Genomic DNA, 26018 nt, shown 5'->3' on the forward strand with positions numbered 1-26018 from the left:
TACATCAATTTGTATGTTGTTTTTACTCTTATATATTTTAAAGAATTCGTCATTGCGGAAAGTCCTTATTTATCAATCTTTTTGGAATGAAAAAAAAAGAATCAGATTATTTCTTTATTGAAGAATAAATACATGCCTGATGTAACTTAACAAGAATTTTTTTTATGAATTTTCACATAAAGATATTATACAAAAAGTCTTGTCAAAGGGTGAAAAAACGGTTCTTCTAAGATTAAAAATAAAGACGTAAAAACGTATTTTGAATTCTTACATGTGGTATAAAAGGTCGGTAAATTAGAGGAACGTTTGAGATTGCTTCATTCATCCTAAAAAGTGGAGGATCTCAAAATGGCTGAGGAGAGAGGAGTAGTTAAACTTTGACAGATCACGAGAATGTCACGTGGTGTAAACCCTTCTTAATATATGTGTCTTTATAGGAGGTGAACAACAGTGGTCCTGGAAGTTGTCTCGAAAGAATATCTTTTGACGTTACGATTGACTTGAATCTGATTGCATGAAATTCGATGTTGCTTCATCGCTTGGATCATCTAGATTTAAAATCTGATTATCGAATTTCGAAGATATCAAACATAAATATTTTCTTGAAGAGGATTACTGAAATTAAATCACCAAATTGAGTTCTTAACGTCAATGGCGTCAAGTTTGTGCTAATATTGATTAAGTGGCAAAAATAATATCTGTCTGAAACTTTTTATTCCGTAACTACAAGGATTGCCAACATCAGAAAGAATTGAATAGATTAGCATTTATGCGTAATGCCTAATGAAATAATTCGGGAGCTCTATCAACCCAAACCCTCAACACTTGAGAAATTGCGGAAATCACTTGTGAAAAAGGAAAATTTATTTGGTTTATAGATAACAACAAAAGTTCAATTCGAGTATGTATTGAACTATAAGAATAGACTTATCATTTTGCTTCAGAATTCATGTTTGTTTTTGTACCCAAGCATCGAAGAGAATGAAAGCAGACCTTAGTGGCAGCCATGAAGAATACCCCCAATCACGTCTCATATGGTCTCTTGGACACGTCAAGGGAGTGACGTTTGATTTATTCGTGCTCCACTTGTCAGAACTGAATTCCGGCAGCAATTAAAGTTTTTCTTCCAGTTTGAATTGTGCCCGAAAATTAAGCCACCATTCTCCCTCGCAGAATTTCGGTTAATTCGTCGATTCAGCCACCGTTACGCAGGTAAAAATCCGACGTTGGACTAGCTATTGAATTTCGCCGATGCGAATGGCTACAGGCCCGTTTAATTCAATAATAGGATATAATGAATCATCAATGGCACGTTCCCGTGTTCCCCGAAGACGCGTCGAACAAACTTTCCCCGGAATAGTAGTCGTAGGGGGCGTCGGGATCTTCTTTGTCGGATATCACCCCAACCGTGTCTTACACCCCCGCTGCCCGGGTGCGTATTTCGACAAGGACCGGTATATAACGAAACTAAAATGATTACTTTTTAATTTCTTTATCTTTCATATTATTATGTTTACTATTTATTTATAAATAATTATGCTGTAGTTTCTATTAATTAGAAGAAGTTTTTCGATTTTTTAAAAAAGAAACTTGTCCCAAACGACCAATCCATTACAATTGATAATATTTCACCTATTTAGTTCTACATTTCAAAAATAAATGTTCCCTTTTTCATAAGATATAGAGTGAGTTGTAAGTATGGAATGCCTCATTTGAGTCGGAAAAGGATAACACAATTTTTATGAATTTCGGTGTTGTTTCGGTGAGTTGCTTACAATATATGCCACAAATCTATTTTTCTGAAAATGACTGAAAAGGCAGATAGCCATTTTTTTCTCCGTAGCAAATGTATTCACATTCTCCTGAACACTTCCTTAGTTTCTTTGTCGTTTTCTTCAACTTTTTTCAAGCACAAGGGTCTAGCACGCCGCGGTAACATTGATTTAATACTATTGATAAGGGGAGAATGAGTTTCAGATGGTATTCACTGTTTGGATTCCTGACGTACGCATCAGTAGATAAGAAAGATATATTTGAAGGCTGTAAGAATTGCAATCGATTTTTTTTAGGTTCCATTATCGGAAGATGAATGAAACGTTGACGATCGTTACGAAACAATTAGGATGCTCTGAGAATGAGGCTTATTTTACAGTTCGATCTTCAAAATGCTTCTTTGTTTCGAAGGGGTTTAAAAATTATACAAAGTTAACAATTACTGAAAATCACCCAAGTGAATTATGAATTTTATCCGTAGATTCAAACATTTCAGAACAGTTTGGTTTTGATGGTTATGTACAGGGTGAGCAAATAAGCGAGGTAAGCGGCTATATCTCAGGATCCACTCATCGTAGAGACTTGCGGTAAAAATTGTTACCACTAAAGTGTACAAGAGAATACACTGGAAATTGTTTTGAAGTTCATACCTCTACCGCTAGGGGGCGTAATAGCTATTGTCGAGTAGAAAAATGAATTTTACTCGAAAATGTTTCATATGAAGTTGAAGAAAAAATATCATCACTGTAATCCTTGGAAAATTCTCTATTTTTTTGAATTGTCACTTTCGATTTTACGACATCAAATAAGGGTAGGTGAAAGGAAGAAATCTGACTGATTGAAACGCCTGTAACTTCAGTTTGGCTCAACATTTTTGAGCAAATTCGATCTCGTCTGAAAGATAATATCTTGTTGATTGAGGACAAAATGAAGTCATGATAAATTTGTTTTTGCTGCTTTCGATAAGGGGCGCTAAGTCAGAAGTTCATCGTTTTGTTCATTTTACTCCGAAATTTCAAATGTAATGATAGGATTTTCTTAACATAAACAGATAATCCATTCAAAATATCACGTCGGATTTTCAAACACCCTGTATGCATTAAATGCAGCTAAGCACCAAAAAAATGTTCAACTAATCTACGCTTTTCTCATTAGATACTACAATAACACTGAAAATTTCCATTTCAATCATTGACCGATATAGCGTCGAATTTTCCTTAATATGCGCCCGCCCCAATCCTCCTCCGCCTTTTCCACTTTCTTTCGCCTCATCTCGATGCCGGCCGCGTAGACTTTAGGCTAGCCGCTGATCACCGAGCCATTACCCATCGAAATCGCTAACAAGCTCCGCGGACCAAATAACGACAGCAATTTGTTGATTGGTCGGGCAAAATCAACTTTTTGCCGTCCTATCTCAGGAACTGCGCGTCATTCATTAAAATGATCAGTTTATTAGTTCCATCGGCGTCCTGTCAGTTCCGATTTGTGACGTTCAGATGCCGTACGCCATTTGAATACTTATGGGGAATGATTTGGTGGAAAAAAACGGATCGACGAATTCCACCCTATGGGTGTAGGTCCGCTCGGTTGGTTTCTGTTCGTTGGATCCTTTTATTTTTCCTACGGTTTTGTGCTTAATGATCTTCGAATGTGTGCCCGAGACTAGAATTTAAAGTTTTCTTGGTACGGGGTTTTTAGTAGGAGTTTATTCGAACGCGCCTCTCTTGGATATTCATCAGGTTTGGTTGAATTGGTCGTAGTTCAAGTTTTAAGTGCTTACGTGATTAGTTCGTGTGAAATCTTGGTTTTGAGCATTCTGGTGATTGTAGAAGCATTTCGCGCTTGTTCATCTATCTGCCCGTTTACACAAAATATGCCATTGTCTGAATTATTTCTTGAGCAAACTTTTCGTGATGCTGACTATGCCCAACGCATAAATTAACATTTTTGTCATTCACCCCATACATTCAACAGTGTGCTCTGTGCACTTTGACGTTGAGGCAAGAGTCGCACAGAAATGTAGGTCTCGACAAAAGTTGCAGATAAGAAAAATGTCGAACTCTGATATATTCGTCGGGAAGAAAAAAGAACGTTGCAAATTTTACATAATGGTTCATTATTTAATCTTCCAACTCCTAAAAGTTCGATACGCCACGAAAAAAAAAAGTGAAAAACATTTAATGAATCAGTAGTGGCGGGATTCGAACCTGGGGTTCACTAGTTTCGAAATCCGAATGAAAATTTCAAATATTCTCTCATCTGTTAGGACTATGTGGTGGAAAATATTGTATACAGAATTAAAGTGCATATATGCAGCATCAAAGTGCCCAAAATTGAATGAGAAGTAAAGGGTGTTACAATAAGAGGTTTTATTTTGATTTAAAAAAAATTAAATTTTAAGAGAAATCAATGAATGGAAAACGATATTAGCCAAATGTCCGCCACGGTTATGTTGTAGCACCATATCTTTCTCACGAAATATTCCATGCCCAATTCGCACATTATCGGATGTTTATCCCTGATAACTTCACGAATTTCATCTTTGAGTTCTTTAATCAATTGTGAAGCATTGGCATTGCCTTATTTTTCACGGGAACCCGAAGAAAATGTTCTAAAGGTGTTCAATCACAACTTGGCGGCCAATTGTGTTCACCTCTTCGAGAAATAACACGTACAGGGTACTTATATTGCAAAATTACGACTGTGTGGAACGTAGCGCCGTTTTGTTGGCAATAAACGTTGTCCACATCAATATCTTCCAAATCCGGACATAAAAATCATTACTCACTATTGGTGGCACAATGCATTCATGGTTACAGTTGAACCAGGCTTATTTTCGAATAAGTAATGTCTAATCACACCACCAGCCCAAAAACCGCATCAAATTCGACAGGGTGAATATGGGCCTCATCACTGAAGATTATTTTCTCGATGAAAATCCGGATCATTTAATTGATGAATTTAAGGACCCAATCAGCGAAGATACGACCGAGGATAGGACATTATTGGTGATCGACCAGCTTGAGTTCTGAACGTTAAAAACCTTAAGGGTGTTCAATACCTTGTTCATACCACTGCTATTTCAGTGCTAATCAACTGCATTTGTGAGACCAAAATACAGGTCGGATTCATTTCATTTTTTGAGTGAACAATGACGTGATAGTGAACTTGAAGGTTTTTAAAATACGCTATAATGTCGTTTGAGGAATGCCTAATTCCCAAGATTGACGAGGAATCGACTCACCTTGCTTTATGTCAATACTACGTACTGCAGCAGCAATTGTATTATCAGATTCTTCTCATCACTAATTTGTTCCAATAGCTCAAATTGTTCTACATTATCACATTGCTTGCCGAGAAGGTGCTTCACGACGACCTAGAAGTGCTTTTGTTTTGCGAACTGTGAAAGCAAAGTTTCCACCATTTTTGTAGCGAATTTTAAGAATTTCAATGCGTTGATGAAACGTATATCGTTCCATATCTTGTCAAATGTCAAAAAATAACAGCTTCAAAAGTGACAGCTACTCAGATAGCAGACTATTCAAAATGAAACCCTTTATTATAGTATTCAGAAATCTTACCAACTTGAAGTAATTATCAATTACATCAGGAAAAGTGAACACATCATAAAGTGGTACCTTCGACCAAGATATCTTAGATTCTTTGGAAGATTCATGCTGTATTAACTGGCGAAAGGTCAGTGGTGGGATTCTGTAACGGCAAAGCGAAGCGAAAACGTGACGAAACGACAGTTTTGCTCGGTTCGGTATTCTGTAAAGGGATTCGGCAATAGTCGTGTTTGCCGAAGCAAAGAACGACCTCATGACGATAACGAAACATTTTAGGTTTCGTTGTCATTACGAAAAGTCCGACGACGTTTTTGATTGGTTTACTTTTACCACGTGACCAAGTCTTAAGCGTCTTATTATGACACTTGAATGATTTCGATTTTGAGGTTATAATTTTGAATGTTTTGCTTCACAATATCACAATTCTCAATATTAAGTTTGAAATTCATTCTATTAATTATTGAAAAATTGCGTTATGAAAGTTATCTTCAAGAAGAGAAGAAGAAAAAGAAGAACGATGGAGTAGGACAACTTTTATGCGTGAAAGTGGAGTACCCAATTGATTCGACAGATAAGGTTCCTTTTTAATTTCGAAATATCTTCAAGTGCTTTTCTCTGTTGAACGAGGTTCCAGTCAGATTTTCTTCGAGTGCTTAACATTTGTTTTTTGTGATCATTAAGAATAGCATCAAGCTCTGAAGGTAAATTATTCCTGGTATTCCACATTTTTCAAAAAAATTCCCTTTATTTTGGGTCTTCTCAGAATCATTAGGGAATTTAATTCTTCCTTGGAATACATGGTTAATCAATTTAGTCACTTCACTAACACAACGACTGACCATGGGTTGACTTACTGCTAGCAAATATTCTTGTCCAATACCGCGTTGGTAATTTCCACTGGCAAAAAATCTCAGAGTTATCAATATTCGCTGTTCAAATGGCGTTCTCGTGTTCCTCCAATAATTATTCATAAATGGTTTCAATTCATCGAATAGAACGTGAACTAAATGTTTCGACAAACGGAAAACGTTTATGAATCTCTCATCCGTTAAGTTAAATGGATCACTTCTATCTCGAAGAAATCTATTCTCCTCTCTTGTAAGAGTTAGACGAACTCTTCTTGAAATTTCCTCGTCGATGATCTGAATCATTGAAAACATGATGCATATTTCTTTATACCTATACACACTATTAGTTGACTCCCCGAACTTATTTTGTAGTATGGGTAGGTTTTGTAACTGGAATAAGAATGAAGGTTTTAAATTATAATCCACTGAACGAGGTTCCATTTCGAATTTCTTCCAATGCTCAAATAAGACTTTTTGTAATACTCAATATTTGCATTCAGGTGCTGTATTCAATTAGCTAATTCATTCTTAATGATAAACTAAACAGTTTAAAATGGTATGAAACTCTTTGTTAAGTAACTTCCAATGAGAGTCATAAATCAAAATATAATTTCTGACAATACTCAAGTTAAATACTGTACGTGTATTATTCAAAGGACATTACAGGTAGAGTCCATAAAAGGGACTCTTATCTCATTGCACTTATTAGGGATTATCTCAGGTACCTCGTATGTCAAAACCTGCAGAATCCTACAGTAGCTTAAATATCTACTTATTTGCAACGTTGCCAATGTTCCTTCGTGTAAAGTCGGTAAGCTCCGACAACGAAACTAAAAGCGTAAAGATAACGAAACGATAACGAAAAAGACGCTTACAGAATACCGCATTCGATTCGCTTAGCTTCGCTTCGTAACGTTATCGCTTTCGTTTGCTATGGTAACGAAAGTTACAGAATCCTACCCCAGGTCTGAGAACCCCAAATTTCGTTTATCCAACTGTGAAAACCTCCAATAACTTGAAAGTTTATCGAAGTTTTCCTTCAAAAAAACCCACTCGTATATTCCACTACTTGTACCCACTCTGAGATCGAAATTTACACGACCAATGGGATCCTGTCGCGTCGACGGAAAAGGACGCGCGATATTTCTAACGCGAAGTCCCGCTTCCGGTACCGGAAAATATCAGAAGTAGTGGTCGAAAGGAACGAATGATAACCGGAAGCGCCGAAATTACGCCCGCCATCACTGTGTGCCAATCTCGCCGTGTTCCAGCAGTTTAATAGGGGTTGATGAACGCGTATAAAAAAATAATCTGCTAGTTGGACCGTCGGGGCAGGCCAATTCGACAGGTCTGAGTCGGGAATGGTTTCCGGAAAAACATCAACACCTCACAAATTAACAGCCGTTCGCGACGTCTGATGCGTATGGGTCTTGAAAAAATTGACAGGGTTGTTTCAATACATAAACAATATAATCTTTCTACATTAAAAAATGTTTAATGTATTTAAATTGTTTCTTCGATATCCTTGAATTTTTTATGGTCCTGGTGGCTCGATCAAAATGAGTTTTTCCATAGAGCTTGAAATTGTTCTGAATTTCAAAATTTTCACATGATTGGATCTGTTTTCAACGGCCTTGAAAATTTCGGCAGGGTCGTTCGAATACATAAACAATGTAATCTTTCTAGAAATTTTTTATATTTTTTATTTTTTTTTAGAGATCCTGTTGAGTCCTGGTAATTCGATCAACATGAGATTTTGCATCGTGATTGAATTTTGTGTATCGGGACTATCGGGTGTCCCAAATTCGTTGTCTAGTGAGAGGATATCAGAATCCCTTCGAGCTATTATAGAAAAAAAAATGAATGGCATATTTTCGGGCTCGATTTTAGAGAATATCAATTTGATGAACATCCCAACCTTATAAATTCAACTGTTTCCAAGCAATAAGAAAAAATTGGAAAATGGCGTGAAATGAAAAGTTCTCATAACTTCTTCATTATCGGTGCTATTAACTTGAAACAAAAACATCCTACACTAATTTTTTTAGTAAAATCCATTTGTGTAAATATTTATTTTTTATTGCCTTCAGTTTTGAAGTTATGTTACATACAAACTTGTGTTTTTTTAAATGCAAACAGTAACAATTTCTATAACAAATGATATCACTGAAATTTTCCCATTTCAAAAATATATAATATGATATATAAATTTCTTATCAAACTTTAAAAATCATCAAAAGTTTCAGTTTCACCCGGCAAATCAATCAAGTGCCTATCTATAATGATCTGTGATCATTTATATATTCGGTGGACACCAAGATTTCCGTATTCAACACCGTCAGATTTTTTCAACATTTTCGAATTAATAAATGTTGTTCTTTAAAATAAATGAGACCAAAGGAAAATATCTATAAATGTTAAATCCGAAGACATGGTGGCCTCCGAATATTTATTATCTGAAGTTCACAGATTATTATAGATATGTCTAGGACATTTTTGTTTCATGTTAATAACACCAATAATAAAGTATTTATGAGATCTTTTCATTCCACGACATTTTCAATTTTCACTTATAACTTGAAAACTGTTGAATTTATAAGGTTGCGGTTTTCCCGAAATTAATTTCCTCATAAATCTAGCCCGAAAATGTGCCATTCTTTTCTTTCTAACTCAAAGGGATTCTGAGATCCACTCGCTAGACAACGAATTTGGGACAACCGATTCATTGAAAAAATTTCACTCGGTTGGATCTGTTGTCACTACAATATAAGGTTTTTTGTGCTTTCTTCGGTACTGAAGATGCTATCGTTACGAATTAGTGTACAAAGCTTGAAATTGATGTAATACGGGGTGTCTCAAAAGAAAGTTAACATTTGTTTAGCTTACTGCATCAACGCAGCGATTCGAAGGAACGCGGGGGTTTTGTCAATCGGTATCCTGACTCTAAGGCCCAGTTTCACCAAACAGCACTTGATCCCAGATATATTAAACTCCGCTTGTTACTAAAGCAGGCTTAACAGTGTTTTCTGTTTCACCATGCATCAACCCGTCCGAAGATGATCGCGATTAAACAAATCGCGATTAAATAGTCAAACCATTTGGCAATGTTGTGAACAAAAAGTTATATAGTGTTCTGTTTCGTATTAGCAGTGATGACCACCATTGGCGCTAGGTGTCAGGTGTCATTCATTCATAACTCATAACATTCCAAATCATTTGTCATCTTGTAAACAAAAAACAAAGTTAATTTTTGCCGAAAATGTCGAGTGATGTGCTTCGAAATGTCGGAAACTTGCAGAAGTTGAAAAGAAATTATCCCATTTCACAAAACCACACATTCTGGAAAAAAAACTATATAAGTAATTTTATTAACTTATTTATTTTTATTAACAAGTTTAACTGCTTCTTAAATAATATTTCAATCAAACATATCAATAAATTATTCTTTGCAATAAATTTCATAAAACACAAAAACAAAGTTTACGTGTATTTTAAATGGGAAATATTGAGCCTATACATATAGTCATATTTTGATAAAATTGACCCAAAAATTAGAAATTTCCGGGAAAAAAATAATTACATAGACAAGAGTTCCATACTGATAAATAATTATTAATCTCAACTTGAAAGGTTATAATCCTCCAAAAATGGCCGATTAGTGCTAAATCGCGATTGGTCGATTAAATGGCGCTTTGTAGTGTGGTGAAACGCTACATTACATTAATCGCGATCTAAGGCCTCACTTAAGAGCCAAGTCAAGATTAAAGCATTTGGTGAAACTGGGCCTTAGGAATTTAGTTTAGTCGGTATGGAGCGGGAGCGGATCGCGCGTTGTGCAAATTTCACAAAAATGATAATTCTGCGAGTAAAGGTCGAGAAAAATTCTTGGATATTCGTGACTTTCGACATTTGAATTATGCGCCAAGCATTCCTCCCATTCGAAAATGGAAAAAAAGTTTGATGAGACCGGTTCAACAGTAGATGAACCAAAACACGGGCGCTATTGGAACGGGTTAATCGGTCTGTTCGTGATGATCCTGACCTATCCATTCAGAAGCATGCAAGTGGTTTCAATGTTTATAAATTATCGCTACATCGCATTTTGCACAAATATCTAAAACTGCACCCCTTTAATTTATGTAAGAACTGAAACCTCAAGATGTCAAATTGATTAATTAATTTAATTCTCGGCTCGGAATTCGAAAATTGCAGATCTCATGACGAAATAATAGATCGATTTGTTGAGAGAAGTTTCTTATACATATGTGTACCTATAACTCTTCTGTTTTTCATCACTGCAAGTTAACGTGAAATTCAATTCCATTTATTTCGTGGTTTTATTTTCATAAATTATTATAAATGTCTCGAAAAGCTGCTTAACAGATAACAATTGAAGTTTTTCTCTAAATTTTCAGCTATATTTTTCAGTTATCTCAATAGAGTTATTGCAACGAACAAATAAGCAATATTTTATTAAAGAATCCTGTTATAAAGGATCCTCTATCGTGGACGTTAAAAGTGAACTATTGCAAGATGCTTTCAACGAAATTCAGTAAAGTGACAGATCTTTAAATTAGATATATTTATATTTTGTCACCTTTATTTTGTATTCTGATAAATCAAATAATTCATTTGGTAAAAGTACAAAATCGAAAATGAAAGTAAGCTGGAACCATTATTGAGCAATTGAATTTTCATAATAGATACAGTGGGTGTAGAAAATATATCAAAACCAATTGAACAAGTCTCAATCATTATCGAAGTTTATTTTTATAACTGCAAACTTCATTGTGGAAAATCATTGACACTTCTAAGATAATTTGAATGCACATAAGTGGCTTCATAGAAAAAGTTAACAGCTATATGTACAGGTAAGCTATTAGCTGAATTGAACTTAAATTATATATCATATTACCTTAATTCGTTTTTAGTCTACCAATTCGTAATATGGTAGGAGCTGTACCAAACTACTGGGGTTTTATTGATGGAACTATTAGAAATATTTGTTGACGAAGTACCTATCATCATTAAATAAAATATCAGTTTACTTTATGTACCTGTTTGAATGGAAGTGAACCAAGTATTTCTTTTTATGTGAAACCACCAGTATTGGAAGATTATATTGTTCAACAGAATAATGTTATGTATTTTTGTACCTTATTTTTCTACGATAATTTTGAAAAAAATGTTCTTAACATATAATTTCATAATAACATTACTGATAATTAATTTGGTTCTACATTGTGGTTTGCTTTTTTTATGCTGTGTTGATCCAGTTAAAAAAAAGGTAGCAGGTTTATTATTTTTATTTCAAAACAATCCCATTGGTGTGTCCATATTACGGAATAAATTTATTATGTTCAATATAAAAAAAATAATATTCAGTATGCAGTAGCATTTTTCAACTTACTACATTATACATTCTAATAAAATTCAAGATTTATCAGTATTATTTTTAATTATTTTAGTAGGATCAAATTGAATATGATGTTTTGTTGAGAATCGTAGAAGTTCTTGAAAACTTCGTTCTTGAAAGCAAATTCTTTTCCTCGAATGAATTGGTTCCCACACATGCCCAAAATCAAGAAATAAAATGCAAATTCCTCGAAAAGTTTACTTCATTAATCATTACTTTGTTGTATACCTAAACAGCTACAAATATTTATAGGTTAGTTCTTGCTAAATAACGACGGCATAAACAGATATCTGTCAAAATAAAGGATCCTCAAATAAAAGTTGGTCACCTGTATTTAAATAAAGTAAGGGAGGCCTGTATTTCAGATTTAGACAATCCTTAATATCTAACTCAAGATCCTGTTATGAAAGATCGCTTATTTGTGCGTTGCAATAACTCTCTAATAGCGTTAGTTGAAGATTAATTTAAGTGCAGCCTCGTCTTTTTTGAATTCAATGCAAATTTCTTCCATATGTTTAACAAGGCTTACCGTTGACAGCTGAATTATAACCATTATTGGGAGTGTTGTTTGATTTTATTCAATAATTGAGACAAAGTGATTCATTGATACTTTAATTACTGTAGATTATTCGGGTTCATTGATAAAGAAACTTCAAGACCTTTCCCTAGATCCACTTCTCGGATCGGTTATACCTTACTGCAAATATTCAATGTCTCCACTTGTTTCCTGAGCTTTGAAACCCAAAAAATTCTAGAATACCACTGACCGATTTTCAGATATAATTTATGAAGATTTTGAAGGGTTATGATTCTTTTTTTTCTAATATTGTTTTGAGGTATGAAAAATGAGAAGAGCATTGACGTGAATTCAGGATGTTCTGGGCGCTCGTTCCTTCATGTGACAATTACGCCCTTGGAGACCAATCGACTGTATAACTGTTCCTTGGTCTAAATAGGCTCAATTTACGTATGAATGTCAAAAACACATCAATGCTTTCCTCATTTTTTAATCCTCCCTTGCCACAGTTTTGACATGTTTTGAAAATCAAAACAAAATTTTTGAAAATAGCACTGGGTTGGCGGCAGAAGATTTTGAGCGCTCGTTCATTAATGCTCCTATTGCGCCCTTGAAGACCAAATCTGTTATTTTTGTCGTTTAGTTTATCTTTGATCACCGATTATTACACATAACACAAAATAAATTTCAACCTAGTCAAACCTGTTGTTAACGAAATATTGGGCATAATTTTCCAATATTCCGCTCGAATTTCCTATGGTGGTGGAAAGCGATCGAAACAAAATTTTGCATCGAACTTGAAATTGTTATTATACATCTTCACGAAAATTTTCAACTCGATCAAATATGTTGTCATTAAAATATAAGGTTTTTTTTCGATATTCTCCTTGAATTTTTTATGGTTCCTATGCATGAATGTACTTGACTGGTATGTATACCTACTGCTTGAAAGTACTATTTTATATCTGTGAGAATTCACACATACCATAGCATAGAATTTTAATATTTGTTTCATCAAGTTGGTAGAATAAATGACTGACAGATGTACATACATCTAAAATTATAATATCATATCACATCATAAATTTTTTTTATTGTCATACAACTGACATCAGTTGTATGACAATAAAAAAATTTCGACCGAAAATATAGGCTCAAGTGTTCAGTAGTCATTAGGCGTCCAAATCTGAACAATATCTCCACGCAAAATTTCAACTCGATCGTAATTTTCCTTGCCACAGAAATATCGCGTAAATATTATTCTTTCAATATCCTTCTTGATTTTCCTCTGGTTCTTTCACGTTGTCAACATGAAATTCTGAATTATCCGTTGTTTAGAAAAATTTTAGACTCGCAGATTCATAAAGTAGTACAGAATAGAATAGATACAATGTAGCCTAAGATACACAAACTTGTATATGTATAATACTACAGTTTTCATCAGCATTTGCGCAGTTCAAATAACATTACTCTTCTATGCCTACCGTGTCTGCACCCAGCATCATTACGACTTATGGTGTTTTTGTCGGATAATCATGCTCTTCATAATTCACAATGGGATACATGAAAAATTGGAACATTCCTCTCTTGGTCGGGACAACTTGAATTGTTGAACGTAGTTTTAACCACAACGCTCACGACTGACATACTCTCTCAGATCTTATTTATGAATAAGGACTGGAATTTTATTCCTTATGCCTTTACTTTAATTTCTCCGATTTCCTACTGTTGTCTTATTGGGAGACTTTTCTCCCTACTGCATGTCACTTTCTTCTTTTATTTGGTTCTTTGAAAGAGGTATTTCCTTTTTTCTGTCATTCTTATTTTTATTTGTAGTATCTTTCTTAATTCCTTATTCTCATGCCCTTCCAGCGTCTCTATTGTTTTCTTTCTTTGTTTGTTAACCATATCCTCAATAGTTTCAATTTTCAATTCTTCTCTGATTGTTTGCTCATATACCATGTGGCGCCTTCCGCCATTCCGATTACTGTATTTAGTGTATTTTGCAACTGATTTTTATTATTGTCTTTTTTATTATACCAGGTTACTACTGCATATGTAATGCTTGGCATTAGCACTATTTTATTATCTTCATCTTGTTAGAAAACAAGGAACGTTTACTTTTTGGATTGAGCATCGCCAGCGGGTACAGTCTCCTGTGCAATCGCCTTGCCTTTTTTTTTGTTTCATTCTATCTGTTTGTTAAGGTTCATTCTTTCATCTCCAGAATTATTCTCAGTTATTTTGCTTCCTTATTCTATTCTATAGTATGATTTTCTATTTTGACGTTTTCTGTTTCCTCTTTCTTTACTGTTCCTCCGAAGTAGATTGCAACTGATTTCGATGTATTTACTTTGAATCTGCATATCTTGAATTAGTCCATATTCACTTCAAATTTTCTATTTGGACTGGCATACTCTCGGGCTAGAAGTCTTTAAATGTACACTAGACACTGATTATTTGGGGTGTTATTCGTCTTATAACGCCCTTGATACCTTAATAACTCTAGTTTATTTGCATTATATAAACCTCTTTATACAAACTTTCGTAAATCTCAATTTAAAAAAATTAAAAGATTTCTAATGTTTTTTTACAGGCGTGAACCAGCACCACGAGCAACACCCCCATCAGCACCCCCACCACCCCCACTCGGGCATGGGTGGGGGTGGTGGTCCACCCCAGGAAGACCAGATGCAAATGCACAACCCCTCCATAAACAATAACACGAACAATAATAACAATACAGTGAGGACTTGTTGGGGTTGCGGCGGTAAAATTCTCGAGAGGTTTCTTTTACACGCGCTCGACCGTTATTGGCACAACGGATGCCTCAAGTGCTCGTGTTGTGCGGCCATGTTGGCAGATATAGGGACTTCTTGCTTCACCAGATCTGGGATGATCTTGTGCAAACAGGACTATATGAGGTAAATATCAATTTCTTATCGAAATTTGCTTATAAAATGTGTGTAGCTTCTTCTGAGTTATTCGAAAGAGGGTTGTCATGTAGACATTCTGTGCCCATTTTTCAACAACGCCAGTGGTTACCTCTTGTATTTTAGTTTATTTTGTTGATAAATTAACTTTTGGAATTTTGACTGATACGCGAAAAAGCACGTGGTAGTAATCACTCTTAACTTATTAGCATATGTAGAATCCAAAAATCAAAGAAAAAAATGCCCATATTCACCCATATTCACAAAGAAGGTGATTTTATGGAATACTATGTTAATTAACATAAGGAGTTATCCATTTTGTGGTCCAAAGGTAAACGTAAATAAAACGCACTTCTATTTAGAATATCGATGAAAATTTTATTTCAATATAATGCTTGGCCTCGATTGAATCGATTCTTGTAATGTAATTTTCGATGACTCGCTGGCACATTTTGGGCAATATCTCAGCAATCACTTGTCCCATGTAGTTTTCAGATCTTCAATACTCTAAGGATTATCGGCATTAACTTTCCTTCGCATATCCCCACAAATAAAAAACTTGTTTACTTAGACACTAAGTGAAAAATGTGCTTCGTCGCTGAAGAAAATTCGATGTGAAATTTCGTCATCGAAACGTTGTTGTTCAAGCACCCAATCAGCATATGTTCTACTCATTCCGTGGTCCGCTGGCTTGAATCCTTGAAGTCTTGAGCCAACTGAACCGTATAAGGATATATATTTAATTCCAGATGCAAAATACGCCATAGCGTGCCATAAGAGAATCCCGAATGTTATGCGCGCCGAGGAATGGATAAATTTGGACCTTCTTCAGCACTTTCACTTATAGCAGCATTATTTTCGGTCGAGCGTTCATTTCGATGATGTATGGGCTTCAAGACATCAATAATAGATTTATTCTCTTCGAATTCTTCCAGTGTCTTATGTCAATTGTACGCTTAGATGGAATATTATGTCTATTTTAATTTACCTGCAACGCACTGAACCTATTTACTACAGAATGATAATTTTTGTAGTAAGTATTCACAATAATCACACGTTCAGAAGTGGATAAACGATCCATATTGTTAAATGGATGACAGTTCTGTTTGACATATGTCATTGAAACAGGGCTATGAAATTCTGACGTTGACATGGATAACCGAGTACTTATGTATTGAACCGATGATGCTGAACACAATATTGCTTATTATTAGATATTGGTGTTACCGCATGATCGCGAGGGCTCGAAAGCTCCTGACGACAAGTCAGTGCCTTTCTGGAATTTTTTAATAACATAATCTTTTTTTTTATCATTTCTTCCTTAATATTGATTGACGATAATAAAAACATTTTAACTATACAGGGTGATTCACCGCGATGGCTTATTAGACTTTTATGGTGAACTAATAATAATTTTGTGCTGAAAATTTGCATGTTGGGGTTTGAGACAATGATCTTTTTCCCTTAAATATTTTCAGATCTCTACAACTTCCGGTATACCGGAAAAAGACTACTAAGTGCTTATTTCAAATGGAACACCCAGAATATTATTGCATCATTGAATAACTTTTTTGATAACAATTTCAGCATAATATGATAATATGACATACCTTGGTGAAAAACTCAGTGGTCCATGAGTTAATGGGATTCTCATGAAAAAAATGGTGTAAAAGAGAACTCACTTTTTTTTGAATATTTCTGCAGAAAATTTTTCCTTTGAAAAATCCTTTTTGATTTTCGATTCTGCAAATACGTAGTATTATAAAACTGTTTGCGATTTGGACCAAAAATGTACAGGGTGTCCAAAGAAGATCATAACCATGGACCACTCAAATTCATCAAAATTTAAGATTTTTAAACTAGAACCAAAATTTTTTAATATTTCTGACAATTCTATGTATAAATAGGGCGAGTTACTGAAGCAAACCCAATGCTTGAAATAAATACTCCAAGAGTTATCGAAAAAATCTTTCATGAGGAAAAACCGCAATTTCTAATTGTGTGGGGTAGTCTGTGACTTCCGAAAAACTCAGAAAGATACTAAAATTCGATTTCTCGATAACTAAATTTGGCATCTCATGAATTGTAATGGATTATTAGTAATTGAAAAAATTATTGGTTTATGGATTTCTCAAGTTTCAGAACAAAATTATGATTAGTTTTCCAAAAACGTCTAATAGGCCATAGCGGTGAATCACCCTGTGTAGATAATTTGCACCTATGAAGAAATTTCTTTACACCCTCTATTCACCTAGTGATTTATACATTTTCAAATTGATTTTGATGCACAACTAGATCAAAACCCTTCTTTTTCACCCACAAATACAAACCTGAAAGATTTTTCCATGAATCGAAGGTAGCTCACAATATGTTATTAGAGTATTGCCAAAATGCCCCCAAAGTTTAGGAGCCATTCAAAAGACTCCCAAGTCGCAAATACCACAATGCTTTTTTAACGATTATCATCTCCATATTATGACAACTGATTATACCCTGGAACATACTTGTATTAGAAACAGATGATAATGAACATAATTTCCGAAAGCGAACGCCCTGTATAGACCGCGGAATAAGCGGAGAAAGCAGAAAGCCGATAACAGAGACTTGTTCAATTTCATATAAATATATAATAATTGGTATCAAACATCGTATCTCGTTAACTTCCTCGATAAAATACGAGGAGAATTCCCATTTATCCTTAATGAATAAAGGAGGATTGTTTAGTAATCGGCTGTTTATTCAGCGCCGGATATTAATAACTGAGTATTGGCAAGATCGCAGTTCCCCGTAGATTGGCAGTAAGAAAAACCTAATTAATTATATCTAGAAGCGGGTCCAATTAATTTGTGGGTATCTGCTGGAATGAGATAAGGTCGCTGGGAAAATGGAAGATATTTTGAGTACACACACAAACTCTGTCAAACATCTATCCAATTAGTGAAGTTGGGGATTTATAATATTCGCATGTTGAAAGGAACGCCAGTGTTTACTTTATTAGCGGTGTTTATTATATAAGATTTGCGTTCGCAGATAATTGCCTGCACCGCAGCCAATTAAGCAAGCCTATGTATTATTAAAAGTTTTCGGTTCCATTTTCTTTGATACAACGCCCGCTTTCATCCCTAATGATCGTCAAAAATCCGAAGGACAACATTTCCCCCAATTCCCACAAGGCAAAAACGGTTTTTATTGATGGTCAGTTAACGAGCTTGTGTATTTCTCGAAGGAACTAGTTTGGAATAGCGAATCCTACCGACGAACGAAAGAAAAACTAGGTCGTCTTTGGTCGTCATTTTATAATAATAATGTATATTTATCCTTCGAACCACATATCTACAATTAATAGATTCGGTATAAGATTTGTCACTATAAACATACAAATTGAAAGGAATTTCCAAAATATTCTTCGAGCTAATATAAACCCTGATGTAACAAAAATTCTCCCACTAATTTATTCATTAAAAATCATTCTTTATTTGCTTTATTTTATTGAAGCGAATTATGAAGGGTTTTCCAATAGGATAAGGGCAAATGTCATTTTGAAAGCTGTCATATTTTGACAAGTAAGAAGTAAACACTACGTCATTAACAAAAATTGAACGATACACGCTTCAAAAAACGCATTATAATCGTTAAAACTCACTTTACTAATGGTGAAAATTTTGCAGTCACAGTTCGCAAAATTTAAGCACTTTTGGGTAGTCGTGAAGAGCCTTCTCGGCCGGCCATAGTGAAACTTGTGGCTAAAATTTGAGCTGTTGGGACAAGTTAGTGATATGAAGAATTCAAATCGTTTGCGTCGCTCAAGAACAACTGAGAATATCCAGGTTTGTCGATGCCCAAATAGATTGCGCTACCCAACTATGATTAATGATTTCTTATTGATGTGGAAGACATTTATTGTCAACAAGATGGCGCTACGTGCCGCAAAAACAATGAAACAATAGCGATTTTGCAAGAAAAGTTTCGTGGCCGAGTTTTTTTCAAGAAGTTATCACAATTGGTCACGTTTGGACTTATTTTCTTTGGAGCCAGGTGAAAGATAAGATCTATGCCGATGCTCTACAATCAATTGAAGTCCTAGAAGATGGAATTCAACCTCAACATGAAGATATTTATCTTGTGACAATTTCACAAATAGAAATAATAGAATAGTAGATATACATATTATTTGTATTTCACGATAGATTGGTGGTGTAGTATCAGAGAAACGGGAAAATAATATTCTGTTAGTTCGCCGACGTTTCGGAAAAATTTATTTCCATCCTCAGGGCTCATAACGGTGCTTGATGTCCTCCATGAATTAAACGAGTTTATTCAATCATAGACATCTTGAATTATTTTAAATTCGGCGAAAATATTGTGAATGTATTGTAAATAACCACGAAATTATGGCCTTTAGGTATAGGGAATGTTACATGAAAAATATTTATTTTCTTGAGTATTTCAAAAAGCAAAAAGTATACAGTAAACGTATCAAAATAACAAAGTTTATTATTTTTCCGGAAAAGGAAAAGATCTGACAACAATGCAAATACCACCATAATATCGTCCATATCACAAGATGCACGCCAAAATCTATAAAAACTTGCGTTCCGTTTGCGAAATAATTCAGGCGTTCCATTAACTCTGTTAGAGACGTCAGCTTCTTGTGGCTAGATTTTAGAAAAAAAGATATAAGGTAAAGAATATTCTACAAATCATAAAAGTGATCAGTTTTCTGCCTAGTTTTCAGCGTAGTTTCAGGTCAGCATTTAGATGAACAAGCCCACTGAAACTTAATTTTTTTCTTGAAACTTGGAACTTCATTCTCTTTTGCAGTCAGGCTATTAGCCTTTTACTGCTCAATCTCAATATAATTCACCTCTAGTGAGCTATTTTGGTCTGCTCTAGCAGGTGGCAATATGCCACTTCAGAAGGTTTGTGTAAGTAATCATTACACAATCTCTGTGCCAGTAAGGGTTTGGCTCTAATACACACTTCCTAGGGAAGTGCCATCTTCGGTCTTTTGTGTTTCCTAGGGGCTTTTTCATCATAGTCACTCCTTATAAGAGGGTTTGCGTGATTTTTCATTTTATTGAAGGTCTTCACGCTCAGATCTATTAGGTGGTCGTCTAGGAATAATTTTTTTTTCTTTTCAAAATTATATATATATTCCTAGTTGCGCCAACGAATCCGACGAATTTGCAGATGTAGGTAGGCCGTTGCTTAAAATCAGATCATTATGGGAGGTCTAATGAATACGAATGCTACGGCAAAATTAAACGCATCCCCTCTGTGACCATGTGATAGATCATCATCTATCCTCATTAGGTATGACGTAGTACAAGCAGACAGCAGCAGAAATTGGCGCAAAAAGGGTTGAAATAATTTCTGTAACACGGACACCCGAGATGTTCATTCGGATGTCGCTGTGTTTCCGGCTTTTTTTTTGTCGTGAAAAAAGGAGGGAGGGTTAATATGAAAAAATATTGTGTGCCAGGCAGGTGATTTTTTGGACGCATGAAATATGGCAGGATGCATGTGCATAGATGAAATGAGATTTCATTAAAAAAAAATTACAGGATTATCATTCGTTGTCTCAAGTAATCATTCCCAATACTGGATGTTACACATCAGTAGAAGAGAGTATTTCGAAAAATTTTACAGCTTGCTGAATGAGTTGGAAAAACCGAAATAAAAAAAAAGATTTTCATAAGAATGAATCAAGAGCAATTTTAAATATTGCATAATTATGTAGTTATGTAAAGTTAAAAAAAAATCAGTAGGATCAATGAGAGGTTAGCTTTCTTCATGAGGTGAATGAATTAAAACTCAGATATGTATTTTTTTATTATTTGTTCCAAAATAAAAGGGGACATAACTAAGTACTGACTTTAAGCATTTCTACGTAAAACCCACAAAATCTTCAGCAAGCAGTGGCGTTGGATAATCGACGATTGATTGAATCCATGGAAAATGGGTATCTTGATTATTGAATTGGTGCATTGAATTGCGTTCCGTGGCAACACGCATGTAGATTTCTACCGGAAGAGGGAACACCACCACGTTGCCGCTCAGTTCAAAACGAAATTAGAAATTGCTTTTTAAAAATCACTGATTTTATAGGGTTCTCACATCATTTCTTTGAACGATCATCCACATTGTAGTATTTCAATGTTTTTGATTTGCGAATGAAAACAAAATAATGCTTTGGAAACTTTTCGTTCTTCACAAAAGAATTGATAATATGGTATCCCTACAGAGTTCCTACAAAAAACATCGCAAAATAGGCAAAACCCTGATTATGTGAAAATTCATAAAAAGACTCGTAATGTACTTCCTTCCGACGAAAATTGGAATAATTGTAATATTCTCAACTTATACTGATCATTCAATCGTTCTGGCAACCTCGCACATTAATTCTGTCCTTCCTTCTCTTTCTCTGGCCAAATATTGACAGATCACGAGAATGTCACGTGTGTTATTATTCCCCCTTAACACTAAAAGATTTCAAAGTGCAGATGGAGACGCCTTCGGTAGTAAGATGTAAGTATGCAAGAATTTCATTCGAAATAATCGAATAATCGAGCGTTGTGTGTTTTTTTTGGGACTCTACGATTATCATTTCAATTTAATTCGTACAGGACCTCAAGAAATAACATTTATAAAAAAAAATAACTTCATTTACTTGCCAGGACTTGCAGAACACGATGAATAAATTTCGTAATTTTCCCCTTTTATCGTTTTACATACCTTAGGAAAAATTCATGGGATTCACAAACACAACACATAAGGTCGTGATTAATTCCGTAGAACACCCATTCCTGAGGGATGCAACGTTAAACACTCACGTTCAGAATATAACAAAAACATTCGAGTAAACAGAAACTCACCGAAAACTCGTAATCTCCATATTTACACGGGTTCACAATATATTTACTGAGGTTATCCTGTTATGTACAGGTAATTCCTATGTTTATTTCGGAGTTGTGTGAAGTGGGCTTTATTTGTTTACCTGAATTCAAATAGAAACCCAGCGTTCCTGAAATAAGTTGATACTTATGAAAATCCCGATTTTAGGCTTTTATAAATTTTCCTAAAGAACCAATTTTAATAATCGTATTTGGAAATAAAAATCAGGAGTAGATATTTAGATTATTATATAATATGAAATTTTTCTTATGGGAAATGTTACATTTCTCTGACAAAAAGGATATTTCCAATTAATATTTCTTTAAAATCATCGTACTAATTCGCTTTTGGCTATTTGTTACTTGATATTTGTCACGTGATATCATATTTATTCAATACTGCATAAATGCGCACGTATATTAGGATTAGGATTATTAATTGAATCACAAATTGTAATTAATTAGATTTTATGAATTTCAATCTAATGTTTCCGATATAAAAACATTCAATTTAGTTGGATCTTCTCGTTAAGGAAACTTTTTATTGTCATAATAATATAACTATGTCAACCTGTTTTTTATCGAATAATTTACCTACAGTCATTTCAGGAAGTAGATTATCTGAGGGAAACACAATTTCATCAGTGCTTCCTTGTTAATTTTCAACAATGACCTCCCCAACGACTCTTTATCTGCGGAGCTTTCATAGATAACCTCATTATGGCAAAAGTTTAATTGGAGTTTTAATAAATTCCTGAAAAAACGAAGTGAATAAAGTTACAATATTTTCTCTCAGTCAATGAAGCCAATCATTTCAGATGAGAAGGAAATATTTGTCGTATGTTATCTATTCTGATTTTTTCAATATATGTATTAATAATATATTCATGTTGGGAATACAATATTTGCATAATATAATCAGCTTTTTGATGCATGGACAATACCTTTTTTTTGATAATTTGCGTATTTTTATGTCAAAGCAGCACCTGAAATTTGCCAATGAAATCCAAAATGTGTATTTTATAAATCTAAATTTATTCTATCGCTTTCGGTATAATAATCAGAGTTTAAGTGACTCCGTTCTTGTCGCAGATATTTTTTATGATTAACGCCACGAAAAATGAAAATTGTATTTTAATATAAAGGGTTTTCCTATAAAAGGGTGGAATTTGGTATAAAAAAACAAGTATATTTTGAGGGAAATCAATGGGTGTTTATTCAATTGTAAGGAGGAAGATATGCCGTGGCTCTCAATTTCTCGAAAGAAGAAAAATGACCTGCCTATGAGATATTTCAACTTGAAATAATAATACATAATTAATACATTATCAAGAACTATTTAATAATAGGTAATTCATTAAAGAACTTGAACATACGTGTCAAGATGTGTTTAATTTTTGTATAAAAACGGCGCACAAATTGTCACAAATTGATTGTGAAATTCAAAAATGATTTTCTACTTATGCAGAATTCTCACCTTGTTCAAAGCAATGATCTTTCACTATCAAATTTGCAATCACTATATGAATTGATCTTTCACTTTCCGGATAAAAAAACTCATGGGTACTTATGGAAATATTTGAACTGTTTTATGTGGACCACCTGTATAAAAATAATTGAAATTTTCATTCAGATTCCGGACATATCTTGCTTCAAGTAGGTTGATATTTATTACGAAATTCTTTCAAGCTTTTCTGTAGAAAACAGTAAGAAATATAATACCATTTTGAATAAATATTTGGCTGTATTCGTCTACTATTGCCTTTCTACAAACGAAATTCCATTAAAGACTCAAATTCAGCTCCTCCCTTCTGTTGGAGTTTCGTCATCGAAAATAATAACCAAATGGATAACTTTTTGGCTAAAGCGATTTCCTTCACGTGTCAATTTCCATCAACTCCTACCCTTGACGTCTCGGAAACTCCGTGCCTAATTTTTCAAAGTGCTTCAGAGAACCCCAGAGTCTTCTCCTCATCATACGTTTTATTTCCGAATTATTGAATAATTGAGGAAAACAGGAAGCAGGGGAAGAGAAGAATCGACTTTTTATAGGTAACCCAAATTGATATCCTGAATAATTCAATGAACCGACGATATCGACACTTTCATAATACTTGCGAGTGGCCGACTCTAGACCATTATGGTTTATTGTTCTCAATAATAAATCGAAAATCAAATTAGCAAGTCTGTCGATCTTTCGTACGTCGTCTAGAGCTTTCAATTTTTGATTTGAACAAAAACTGATTTGTTTTTGTTTGCAAAGCTTCAAAATCTTCCAATAATTGTCGAGAATTTGTCGTAGCTCTGTTCCTAGTTCACTACGAATATACAGGGTGATTCCTAGCTACGGTTCGAAACTTCAGAGATTGATTCGTTAGGTCATAGAAAAAAAAAGATCTTACGAGCTTATATCCAGAATTGCTTCGTTTCCGTTGAATATGGAAAAGAACTGTATGTTTTTATGAATTATGGTACATAATTTTTAGTTTTTTTTTTATTTTTTCAGATTGAACAACTGAAAATACAAATTTTCAGTCTACTGCGTTTTATTCATATCTAGCTTCGTTTTCGAGAAAAAAATCACCTTGTTATGCTTTGTCTCCAAAGTAGGTGTTCATGATGTTCAATAGAGTGGTTTCACTATTTATTCTCGAAAACGAAGCAAGATATGAAAGAACAAAACCAAAAGTTGTATTTTTAGTGGCTCAATCTTGAAAAATTTTCTAAACCCACAGAAAAGTCAGTAGCGTACTTTTTTTGTGTCCACTGAACATAATAATTTCAATCTATTCAGAGCTAAATAAGCACCTTTTTATTTCAAATAACTTTACTAAATTCAACCAAATCGGTTTGAGTATATTTACGATCATTTTTAAATACCTACCGGTTTTTTTTTAAACTTCAACGGATACAACTTCAACTCGAAAACAAAGCATCTCCGGATATATGTATGTTCATAGCACCTTCAAACGGCCTAAAGAATCACCCTCTCAAGTTTCGTACCGTAGTTAGGAATCACCCTCGGATTCACCCTGTATTTAAGCTTTTAGACAATTTTTCAGTATATTTTTGAATGGATAAACAGTATTTTAAGATACCTGAGCGCATCAAAATTTACGTCGTTGAATAACAGTGAAAATGAAATATTTTTATTATTGAGTATAAAACTTAGTAGGTATTTCAGATTTTGGAAAATGGGGGGTTAGATAAAGAACTTTTTGACAATAAAACAATATATAAATGCGGTGTTGACCGAAATGCAAAATATCTTTTGAAACCAGAAAATTACATTGAAATGTTTCAATATGAAAATGGTTTTCATAGTTTTTCTACATTAAACTTGGACGATGCAATCGCCCACATTTATCTGTTCTTCAATTTAAACAATTATATCGATTGCGATGATATTTTATATGATGTAAAATAACAACTTTAAGCTTCATGCAGAACTTAATGTTAATCGCGTCACAAGAACCAGAATGAATTCAATAATGATATAAAAAAAAATAATCAAAGATTTTGTCACCACAAAACCAACAAATTCTTCGTGAAAAGTAAAGTTCTTACTTCCGTGGTTCTTACAAATTGAGTGAATGCTGACAATAAATCTGACACTACAGTCCTCTGCTAATAAAAATTACAAGTACAATAAAACAAACCACATATTTTTAACTTTAAGAAATAAAGGAGCTATCGTCCAAAAACTATTTCGACAGTTTTGGATCCAACATTTTATGTTGTCACTACCATAAATAATACTTGATCCAGAAGGTGTTGCTTCTTGAGAAAATTCTACTTCATACAACTTTTTGTGGCTCTTCATCAAGCCAAGCGTATCCTTCTAAATATTAACTATAACTAATTTGCGGAGTAGCAGAGTACAGGTTCAGACACGTGGCGCAATATGATATTCAAACTGTTTGAAGAAGTTTGATTTCAAGTCAAACCGATAGATACAGAAATCAAGTCATAATCTAACTTTTTTTTACATAAAAAGTTTGATTTTCAAGTCAAGTTTGTGAGTAAAATCAAACTACATAGTTCGACTTGAATGCATCTCTATTTGGTT

The 26018-nt window shown here is 34.2% G+C and overlaps 1 protein-coding gene across 1 annotated transcript in view; it reads left to right on the top strand.

The window, feature by feature from the left end:
• Positions 1-26018, top strand: part of LOC123678360 (LIM domain transcription factor LMO4-B) — a 108466-nt gene that overhangs the window by 53501 nt on the left and 28947 nt on the right. Inside the window, exon 3 of the mRNA XM_045615350.1 lies at positions 14720-15047. Within this exon, the coding sequence (XP_045471306.1) occupies positions 14720-15047 (328 nt within the window). The remainder of the gene's footprint in view (positions 1-14719; positions 15048-26018) is intronic.

Source organism: Harmonia axyridis, chromosome 4, assembly GCF_914767665.1.
Source record: "Harmonia axyridis chromosome 4, icHarAxyr1.1, whole genome shotgun sequence".
Classification (NCBI taxonomy): domain Eukaryota; kingdom Metazoa; phylum Arthropoda; class Insecta; order Coleoptera; family Coccinellidae; genus Harmonia; species Harmonia axyridis.